General features: G+C 35.0%; 1 protein-coding gene across 7 annotated transcripts; it reads right to left on the bottom strand.

The window, feature by feature from the left end:
* Positions 1–1,344: 1,344 nt before the first annotated feature.
* Positions 1,345–6,318, bottom strand: LOC131154898 (pectin acetylesterase 8-like). Of its 7 annotated transcripts, none has more exons than XR_009136688.1 (14): positions 5,926–6,174; positions 5,026–5,150; positions 4,768–4,850; positions 4,333–4,462; positions 4,147–4,226; positions 3,968–4,054; positions 3,765–3,889; positions 3,598–3,658; positions 3,379–3,432; positions 3,221–3,298; positions 2,601–2,706; positions 2,169–2,314; positions 1,845–2,052; positions 1,345–1,650 (listed from the first exon to the last, which is right to left on the bottom strand). XR_009136688.1 is itself a non-coding variant. In XM_058107712.1 (13 exons), exons 2-13 carry the CDS (start codon positions 5,147–5,149, stop codon positions 1,915–1,917), a joined length of 1,212 nt encoding a protein of 403 aa, XP_057963695.1. In that variant the 5' UTR covers position 5,150; positions 5,926–6,318; the 3' UTR covers positions 1,345–1,914. The 7 variants fall into 7 exon arrangements, 3 of the variants coding, with proteins under 3 accessions (XP_057963695.1, XP_057963696.1, XP_057963693.1); XR_009136689.1 differs by having other exon boundaries at positions 1,345–1,662; XR_009136686.1 differs by having other exon boundaries at positions 5,026–5,158.
* Between the last annotated feature and the right edge of the window lie 5,155 nt (positions 6,319–11,473).

Raw genomic sequence — 11,473 nt, forward strand, 5'->3', positions numbered from 1 at the left:
GATATTAGGAAAGTTCTTTGATAGTTTTTTTTTTTTTTTTAAAAAAACAAAACAAAAGAGTATGTAGTAGGTACACTAATGTCATTAAGGTATTATAGAGTAATGACTAGGGGTAGGATTCTAGGTGGAGAGTCTACAAAATTTCTAATCATAATAGGTGTACATCAATATCTAATGTAATAAGTTGTACATTAAATATCTAACGTAAGCCCCAATCTTTTTTGCTTTAGTTATTGATAAACTCATGAGTAACTAAAATAAGATCCCATAGTATTTTTTATTTTTAAATATTATGTTGATTGATGAAAGTAGGAGCCGAGTAGAATCTATGTTAGACCTATAAAGAAAAACTTTAGAGTCTAGAGATTTTAAGATAAGCATAAATGAGTCAAAATATATGAGATGTAGTTCAGCCATGGTAGGAGTATTAGAGAAAAATTAGAAATTAATAACACTAATAGGTTTCGATGTCTTAAATCTATTATGTAAGTAGAAGGAGAAATGAAAGAACATGTATACATAGAGTCGGAGCGATTAGGAAAAATAGAGGATTGTCTCAAGCATGTTATGTGATCATAAAATACTCTCAAAATTGAAAGAAAAGTTCTATAAGACAACTCTAGGACCAATCTACTATATGGATCAACAAAGAATAGATCCAACAAAAGTTGTCAAAATGCGAATACAAAAGTGGATGAGTGATATAGCATTAAATAGTAAATTGATAAACGAACATCTTTGCAATAAATAAAGCATAGCATTAGTAGAAGATAAGATAGGGGAGACAATGAATGATTTAGGTATATGAAATACAGACTAAACAATGAACTAGTAAGGAGTGCACTAATCACTATTTTTAGTAGTAAAAGCAATAGGGACAAACCTAAAATAACATTGAATGAACTAATGACAAAGATTTAATAGCTTTCAAGTTGTCCAAAATAAGTGCCCATAATCATATGATTTTGTAAATTATCGGTTTATGCAATCGATCTCACTTAGGACTTGAATTTTTTGTATTGGTGCAAGATTTTCCTAAATCTAAACTTGACTTGGGAGTGAGGACAAAACTTGCACAACCTATTAGATTATATTTGACTCACTAAAAATCTATTTTTAGGAATAAATTATTTTTAATAAGTTAATTACAATTAGTTATATAAGAAATTATATTATTACTATAAATTATATTATTACTATAAAATACATAACAATGTAAAATTTTTTATGAGTTTATAATAATTAATAGATAAAAAATAACTATCCCCCAATTTATGTTTATTTCTTCCTTTCACGTATTGAATGAAATAAATACGAATATATAAGGAATTACTACTCCCTTAATTTGCAAATTTTAAACTATATTTCATCTTAACCAAACAAAGGAGCTGTTAGGATTTGAGAGGAATTTCAATTACAGCACAAAGCCCATTCCCAGCCCATAACAGAAGAAAATCCTTCTCCATGGCTTGCTGTCTAAATCAAGCAACTCCCACCAAACACAAGCTAAGGCCCAATTTGAATTCAAGCGGTCCAAGCTCCAGTGGCCCAATTCAGAGGATCCTAGCCCTTCATTTTCATTTCAACAGCTGGTTTATCACTTTATCAGAGGATCTATTCCTCTCACATGAACACAGTAGTACACCTTTGCTGCACATTCCACTTTTGAACATTTCATTATATAATTGATAATAATAAGCTTAAATATATAGATTACAATGAAAAGATTGATAGAATACAGCATGATCAATGACTCAAGACACCCTATACACCAGTTTGGTGCAATTGGGGGTCTTTTAACTTATTTGGCGGACTTGATTAATCAATAAGTTTTCATTTCTTACGTGAGCTCGTGGTCGTGTCATCACATACTATAATTAAGACACAGAAAAATGTGTCCTAATTCAACCTGACTCAATCGAGAAACATTGTTGGGTGTTCTTTCGGATCGAAAATACGATTGTGGCAAGTGGGGTTGCAAGGATAACGGCAGTCTATCTTCTGGAATGGCATCCTGTCAAAATACCAGTCTCCTACTGCTTTTGAAATTGTCTGCAGAGTATAATACATGACGGTAATGTTAAAAGAATTTTTGGGGGGGGGGGAGAGGGAAAGGTGGGGCGCGGAAGAAAGAAATGCAGGAAGGATATGATGAAGCAATCTCTTACCGTCTTGTTCAGAACTGGAGAGTCCGCTCTTAACCATGTCTCCTGCATTTCTGATTGGCAATGGGCATAGCATGCGTCAACAAACATTCCTCTAGGGAAAGACTTACCTAGCCCTGCCAAGGCACTTACAAACTGTGTCCTAAAATCTGGAAATGAACAACAAAATCATCAATAAATTCTCCAACAGCCAGGACAGCTTCATTCAATGTTGTAAATTCTAAAATATGACTTCCTAACCAATCTTTCTACAGATATATTTAGGATGGAATCATAATTGTAACTATAGATTACTTTTTAGCGACTTTTGACAATTATATGAAAGCCTAAGATCTAATGAAAATCTTGAAAAAGACATATATCCATAACACAAGAATTAGCTCAACTACTCAAGTTGCCTGTTACGGTATGAATAAGAAGGCTTGCAGTTGTGACCTTGCATGGTTTGAAGCTGAGTGGGTGAGCAGTTCTTAATATCAAGCTTGCAGGAATGCCAAAGACCATGGGGATCAGCTACGCCAGGGGCCAAAATGTTCTTTATCTGAACATGTATGATACATTGCAGAGTTAGGAATATGGTAGGAAGCATAATGAATTAGAGGGTAAAAAATAAATTGTTATATTTGTAATGTGTATATTGTTCAGGTAATCACTGGTGATATTATGTCAATTATGAAAATGATTGGATTACAGTCGATCTCGAAGTATATACCAGGGAATACTAAATGTCCTTGGTTATTCACTTCTAAGAGGAAAATATAACATGAACTGCTTTCAGAAGCAAATAAAGAAACTGAAAGGAAATAGAGAAACCAGAAAACAAGTAATACAGAACATTCATCCAAAAAAACAGGTAACCAATTTCTACAAAAGAAATTGAGCCCATGCATCTTCTTTAACGTCATCTTCATTTTCGGTTCTTCAACATTTTGAAAGCAGAAACACATCCAGACATCATGTTAGTATTTTTATGCATGCACATGTTATTTGCATATTGAACTGCAACATTTTACTCATTAACATAAGCTGTTTAACAAGAATCAGACTGAGCTAACCTGCCATGAATCATAGGCCGCACTTATTATAAATAGTGGCGTTCGGATTTTTCCTGCCATGTTTTCTGGGAAAAAACACTGCAATATGAAATCAATATTTATCAGTAAGGATACAGAAATTGAAAACAATGAGAAATTATTAGAATCGGCCAACTTACCAAACCTGCCCTCATTTGTGAAGTGCAGTATGAAGGCAAATTTTTTGTTGAACCCTGCATAAAAGAAACAAAGAAATCAGAAACTTAAACTAGCACCTGTAAGTGCAATTTTTTTCTCATCTGTGCATACTTGTCTGATTATAAACACAATAAGATCATCACCCAATATCAAAATCTGTTTGTGTGCGTGAGCACATGAGAGAGAGAGAGAGAGAGTACATGTGTTGCAACGACTTCATCATAGAATTTTTCAATGTGTTGAGCTCCAGAGACATCCCTCCTATAATAGCCCACACGATGCTTAGTTTCCGTGGAAAATATAAGTGAAAAACCTTCCACAGAGTTTTGGATGCAAGATTAGTGATAAGGTCCTATAACAAGCTTACGAGTTGATAAAATAACCAGCATCTGAAAGGCATTTTACTTTAGCACCCGCAGGTACGAGAGCTTTGAAGCTATCACAATGCAAAATGGAAGTCAATCCACCAGCTGAACAGCCAGAAAGAATGGCCTGTCATAAAAGTCTTACAGGTTACTAGAAAGTAATGAGGAAAAAGAAGAAATGGATGGATCATTATATGAAACATACATGTTCAGCATTTTTCATTCCCTTGGCTAATAAATCATCTATGACAGCATGAATAACTCTTGCTCCTCTAAAGTGAAGATTGGTAACCTGATCAAAATTGACATTTAAAAAAAACAGCATGAAGATATTTAAATAATATTGTAACTATGGATCTTCATTCTGTAATTCAAACAACTTACTGGATCGACTTTTTCCACATCACCGGTGAAAGATGCCCCATCACAGTACCTAACCTTGATTTTGTTCCAATCATAAAAATCTGGGTATTGAAATGAAGCTTAAGATTCTATTATAAAGCAAGGATTTAGGGGATTCATAGGTCCAATGCAAGAAAGAGATAAAATCAACAAGCTACCAAGCAGTACCTGGATTAAATTTTTGCTTGTTGCTCAAAATCCCAGAGAAAGCAACTACCTTTGACATCAATTTTGATGAACCAAGGCGAGTCCTCGTACGGGCAAGGCAAGTAGTAACATTGTTGCACCATCCTCCTCCCTGAGAGAGAGAGAGAGAGAGAGAGATCGATGAATACATCTAAATTTTGGGACAGTTATTGAATTTCACAAACACAACCTTCCAGGCCTTCTAAAACTGCATGAATAAGAATTCAGGGATGATTTTTATCGAACTTGGGTAAGAACTATGACATTCGAGGATGATTTTTATCGAAATTGGATTAAGAAATTCTACTTCATTTATTGATAAACTAAAAACTAATGTGCCCTGTTTGGTTTGCTAGAAAATTAAGCATATAGAACGAAGGAATTGCAAATGAACAATGGGGTATCAAAGAGACTGACCTCTATGTGAACCAACCACTTGTTGATCCCCGCACCAAATCCCTTAGCAAAGTGGTAAGCTGGTGGACTCCCATCCAAACATACTGCACAATACATCAAACTCTATACTTGAATGTTTAAACTAACACAACATAAAAAAATAAAAATAAAAATAAAAATAAAAATAAAAATTTAAAAATTCATTGATCAAGAATAGAGTGACAAAATTTAGAAAAGCAAAAAAGCTAATCCGATTTTTAATGCAATCAGAATTCCCACCAGCTCCTTTTGCCACAGCGTTCTCCACATATGTAATTCCAACATTGAAAGCTTCTGTTTTCAGCAAGATAAGCACAAACACTAGAAAACTTAACCATCGGCTAGAAAATGTAGCATCCACCATCCTGCACATCTCCAAAAAATGAAAAAAAATGTAAGGGAAGTCCATAGAAATAGCGTGAAGAATTACAGTAGATAGGGATTGAAAAACAAATAAAATAAGTTGATATTCTAGGGGAAAATCCCAATATTATAAGAGTAGGTCATTACCATTACAGATAAAAAACGTAGAGGAAGAAACTGAAACAGAGTATGAAACAGATAAAAACGTATAATGTTCTTTCCTCTCTTTTTTTTTTTAATTCTCGTTTATCCCAAAAAGAATTATTTTCTTTATTTAATCAGAAAAAGTGTTCAACAGCTATAATCATCTCCACTGTGTCTTTTCCCAGAATCAATTTTCAATATCACCCATCACAGATCTATCATTTCCCAAAACCCAGCTGAGCTTAGCAAAAAAGATCCAAACCCTTCACGCTGCCTATAAGGACATTGCTACGATTAATGAAAAAATACATATAGAATGCAAAATAAGAATGAAAACTTAACGTCCAAACACATAAGTGAAGGCATAATATGCTCCAATCATTAAATCAAATAATCAAAACCTATTTTTCTCATGTAGAAAGCTTCTACATGCTGTAATCAGAATGCAAATCCCTTCAGATATGCCTGCATGCGCACGGAAAAACAGTGACCACAAAAGACTATACTAATCCCTGTTCGTTCCGTTCACTTTCTTAGAACAATCTCTTCACTGTTATGTTATCCATCAAAACAATGGTAAAAACAAAAGAGCAAACGCCGAAAGGAGCTTGGATGAATGCGACATTCTTATACCTGAAATGGAAGAAAGAAAAATCCGACGCAGGGGGAAAGCCAAAGCAGAAGGGTTCGACGGAATGGGAAAACCCAGTTAAGACTTTTGTTCTCTCGAATAGGAAAACCAAGTTGGGAGGTTTAGTTTCAAGAAAAGCGAGGAAAGAATGGCGGATGATGCGAAGCACAAATTCTTAAATACACCACTGAAGGCTTTTGTGAAACACGGTAAGACAGCTGCGGAGCAGAGAACCCGAGAACCGACCGACACTCCCATCACTCCTAAAGCGCCGAAATAAATAATAATTGTTCTTTGTTTTGTCATTTAGAAAATTGTGTTTTCAGAAACAAAATTGTTTCCAAAAGAAATAATTGCGTCGGTGCTTTCTTGCGCCGGGTTTCGGGTCGCATTCCCGACCCGAATAGCGACACACGACGTTGCGACCCCATCGAGGAGCTTTCTATCACTTTACGCGCTTGACAAATGGATGACCGCGGAAAAAGAGGAGCCTCCTTCGAAATCAAATCCACACCGGCTCGACCCGTTTTTTTGCCAAATTTCTCTTGGTTCGGCCCCTTTTTTTTATAAATCCGGGCGCGCGTGTTCTACGGCTTTCTATTTTTTAAAATTTTTAAAAATTAAATAATTGAAATAATTATAAGTAATTATAAGGACAAATTTACAGACATAAAACCCTATCCCCTAATTCCCAATCCCCGTTCGCGTATATCTTGCCGCCTCCAGAGTGCAGATCTAGGACCACTACCATACTTCCAGTCGCCGACTCGCCTGCACGGCTGCACTCCACTGCCGCCGGCGCCTGCGCCCTTGCCCTTGCCCGTCTCCGTCTGGCCGTCTGACCAGCGGTCAGCACACTGTCGTCGGCGAGGTCCCTTCACGGCCCTTTCTTGCTCGTCTGCGGTCGCAGTTCTTCGAGACTGCAGTCTGCAGTTCTTCTTCTTCTTCTTCTTACTGATACAGTGATACTGATTTTGAATTTTTGATTTTGATTTTGATTTAGATTTAGATTTAAACCCTTGCTTCTTCTTCTTCAGACTGATACAGTGATACTGATTTTGATTTAGATTTAGACTTAGACTTAGATTTAGATTTAAACCCTTTGCTTCTTCTTCCTCTTCCTCAACCCGTGAGGTCAACCTTGGTTCTTATTTTGGATTTAAAATTTTAAAATAATTAAATTATATTTTTTAAATAGAGTAAATAGGCGGGTTAACATGCGTGTAACCCATTTTACATTGACCCGTTTATGATTCAATTCTTTGCTGACCCGCTTGCCCGTTTATTTTGCCAACCCTAAGGAAAAGTAACATCATATTATTAATAATAATATTATTATTATAATATACGTGATGGAGAATATTGGGTACCAGTTTCATCCTTGATTTATCTATTAACCACAAAATGTAATTAATATTTTCAATTTGAAAAATATATACATGTGTGTAGCATATTTATACATAATTAAAAAGGGTACTCCTACACTAATTTGTTAATAAATAATACCTCAAAGTTTAGTTTGAGTATTCCCTAGAAGTGTAGTTGGAGCACATAAAAGGGGATTCTAATCTAAAGGCAGATAAGCTAACCTACTTCAAAGTTTATGTTTCATCAACTATACTTGGAACAGTATGACACATGTTAAAGATTCCCTATTGTCTTGAATGAATGTAGTTTAGTAAGAGTGGTGGAATGGCATTATAGAGCATCTAAAGAAATCCAATTGTGTTCTTGTCTTGCATGAGTGAATTACTAGATCTAAGTAAAATTATATGCAATCACAAGGGAAACAACATCAGAGCAAATGCCATACATTGTAACGAGGTCTAGAAAAGTGAGCATCGTATATCCAAACGTAAAAAAATGTTCACACTCTAACCTCGAAAGATATTGTTAGCTCAAGCCCATTATGAATTGTTATATGGATGTATTGATTCAAATAAAGTCATGTATAATCATGGTGTTTGACTATCCAACATGACCATATCTAGTGTCACGGACTGAACATTGCACACCATATAAAAGGTTGTGTGACACTAGTTGTAGCACACAAGCTTAACTAATCAGACATAAGTAAACTATATATAAAAGCTTGTGTGGGTTGTGTGACACCATAAAAAAGGTTGTGTGACACTAGTTGTGACACTATATATGGTAGGTTAGTAATAAAGTTAATAAGAAACTCCCTCACAATCTTGTTCCCAACTCTAGGCAAGTTAGTGATACTCAAGTAAGAAACTCTCTCACAATCTTGTTGGTACTTGAAGAGGATCAAACAACCCACCCTACAATTTTCTTTTGTTTGACTTTGTCTTGCTAGAGGGTGACATAAATGCAAGTATACTAACCACCTTATCACATATGTGTGGCCAATAGTAATCCTACTTCAAAAATATTAAGTTTGGTGCCCTCTTGGGTACCTATTCACATGTTATGAAACTACCATAATAGCGTTCTTCTCAAGTCACTAGCTCGATCAACAAAAAATTAATTACCTTGTGTCAACAATAAGCAATCCTCTAATCAAAACAAGTATGTTTTTCCCTCTTCTATCAACTTTATAAGATGTTGAGCAACTAGATCTTTAACAAGGTTGTTATAATATGCTTCCACTTTATCATGATAACCTTACATACCATCAAGTGCGTTACCACTTGTAAAGGGCTACAAGCTCGACCTTCTTGTCCAATGCATCAATAACTTGGTTCCTCTAACATACCTTGTGCTCGAAGAAAAAAAATCAAAATTTGCAAGGAATTACTGCCAAAAAACCTACTTAAGGTATAACTTAGGTTGTGTAAAGAAATAGTCAATAGCCTAGTTATTCATCTTCACCATGAATTTAGAACCAAATAGATAATGTCACCACACTCATAGACATTGAATCATTGCTAACATCTCCAAACCTCCTTTTCTTTAGTTGTGTACTTTCTCTTAACTTCACTAAGCTTACGACTCTCATATGCAATAGGATGTTCCTCCTATAACAAAAATCCACTGATAACATAGTTTATATATAAAAGGACTTCATGATGTTTGAAAGTCGAGTACGGGATCACACATCATGGCTTCTTTCAAGTTGTCAAAAACTCCTTGGCACACCTATGTCCAGTTCAACCCATGACCCTTTTTTAACAATTTAATCAGCGAGATAGTCCTCAAGTACCACTAATGAACTTGTCATAGTAATTTGTGAGCCCAACAAAAGGATTGTAGTTTTTGACTATTTTTGGGATCTTTCAATTTTGAATCACTTTGACCTTGTCCATATCCATAACTTGTTTAACCACATTACCTTTAAGCAAAATATCTCCTCTTTATTCACACACACACACACACACACACACACACACACACACACACACACACACATATATATATATATATATATTCTCGTTTAGTCTGTCAAACACATTCCATTTATGCTTTTAATGTTCTTCCAAATTATAACTATCCATAACAATATCTAAGGTATACCATGAAAAACTTGTAAAGGTAGTCATGAAATAGGGGGTTAATTAGCATGCAAAAAGTCACTAGTGCATTCGTTAACTCAACGAGCATCACCAAGAATTCATAGGCCCTATACCACAGTACATAAGTACTCTTTAGCTCATCAACTTCTACTATCCAATCCAAATCGCAAGTTAAGTTTGGTGAAGTACTTGGCTTGACCTAACTGATCACACAAATCAATGGAATGTGATGCATGTCGCATAAAGCCACTTTATTGAGCACATGGTAATCTATACACTTTCACATCCTCCCATCTTATTCCTAAAAACAACAACAATGCTCCAGAATATGCTTTAAATGGTTATATATAACCCACTTCATATAACTCATCAAGTTGCTTCCATAATTTTACTAACTCTAAATGCGTCACCTGATAGAACCCTTTAGCAAGGGATCACCCCCCCTAACAACAATTTGATCACATTCTCCATGTCGACATTGGTTTTGAAGACTCATTTGGGTTACCAACATTTTGGTGATTGTTTACAAACTAAACAAGTATAGATAACTAAATCATTGGTTCCCTGACTTATCCTCCTTATTTTAGAAAATGAAGTCGCCATGTTATTTTAATTTTTGAAAAGGAAAACCTTTTAAAAAGACATTAGGTTCGGGAGTATATTCATTAATAGGGAAAGTAATGCTTTAAATTCCTTTTAATTATTTAAATTCTTTTTATTTGGAATTCAAAACTTGAGTGTGACGACCTGTTTATCTTATCATATAGTAAAACATAATAAATAAAATAGTCAACCCAAAACTCGTGGGTAACGGAGACACCTGTCATACACAGCAGAACCTAAGTAGCAATAAATGTAAATCATCATTCTCATAACCACAAAATATTTAATACCAGAGTTGACTACAATTCACAGTAATACTGTATTCATATACAATCTCAAAATATCAAAAATACAACTAGGATCCCGTAACAACAGTCTCTTGACCCTAGCCCAAACTTACCCTCCTAGTAAGGTAGTACTATCGACTCAACGGTGGTCATGCTCCGCCGATCTTTCTGGGTTTCCTGAAAATCATTTAATGTTTGGGGGTGAGACACTTCTAAGTAAGGGAAAATAAACTAAATACAACTGTGTGGCAACATGAATATTTAATGCAATTATACATAGACAATACTTTCATATACCTGAAACATTCATCATAACATACTGAATAATTATATACTTTCGTATTTTTTGATAAATCATATAGTTCATAAAATGTCTAGTATAATTGATAATACTGAAAACATACCCAGGATGAATAGCTACCTGGTGTCATGTATTACCCCCCATGACGGGTTGTGCAGCCCGAAGGCGAGACTTGACAATGGCTGGCCAACCACTGCCGAGTCAAAAATGTCTGTAAGTACGATGGGTCCACCACACCCTAGTCCGAACTGCTAGGTAGACATCTACAACTCTACATTGAAAGCCACATTGACTATCCATCTCCCACCCCCTTATGGGGTGGTTAGTACAAGTCTGAACATAGATATCTAATTTATATAACTACGGTACCGTGCTCTGGAAACTGAACTAAACTAACATCCGGGTTCTAATAACATATAATACATGATATTATAGCATTTAACAGAAATGGATTGATAGCATTTCTATACATTCATAAATACAACCTTGCGCCGAACATTTCGTAAATACGGCCTTGTACCGAAAATTTCATAAACACGGCCTTGCACCGGAAACATATAACATACACGGCCTTGTGCCGGCTATCAATCACATCCTTGCACCAAATATCTCACACATATCATTCTAAATAAATAAATCATTTATCATGTACTTCAAAATTATAACGTACTGTATTATTGCATAATTCCTGAAAACATGTTTTACTCATAAAATTTGCCATAACATAATACTTATCACGTAAAATAATATTCATGTCACACAATGCTGTGTAAAATCATACATTTCATTCTAAAATTACATTTCCTGTATAACAGTAGTATTTTCCCAAATATGCATTTTCTCAATAATATTCAAATATAACATATGCTTTTCTGAAAATTAA

This window comes from Malania oleifera, chromosome 5 (assembly GCF_029873635.1).
Source record: "Malania oleifera isolate guangnan ecotype guangnan chromosome 5, ASM2987363v1, whole genome shotgun sequence".
NCBI lineage: Eukaryota > Viridiplantae > Streptophyta > Magnoliopsida > Santalales > Ximeniaceae > Malania > Malania oleifera.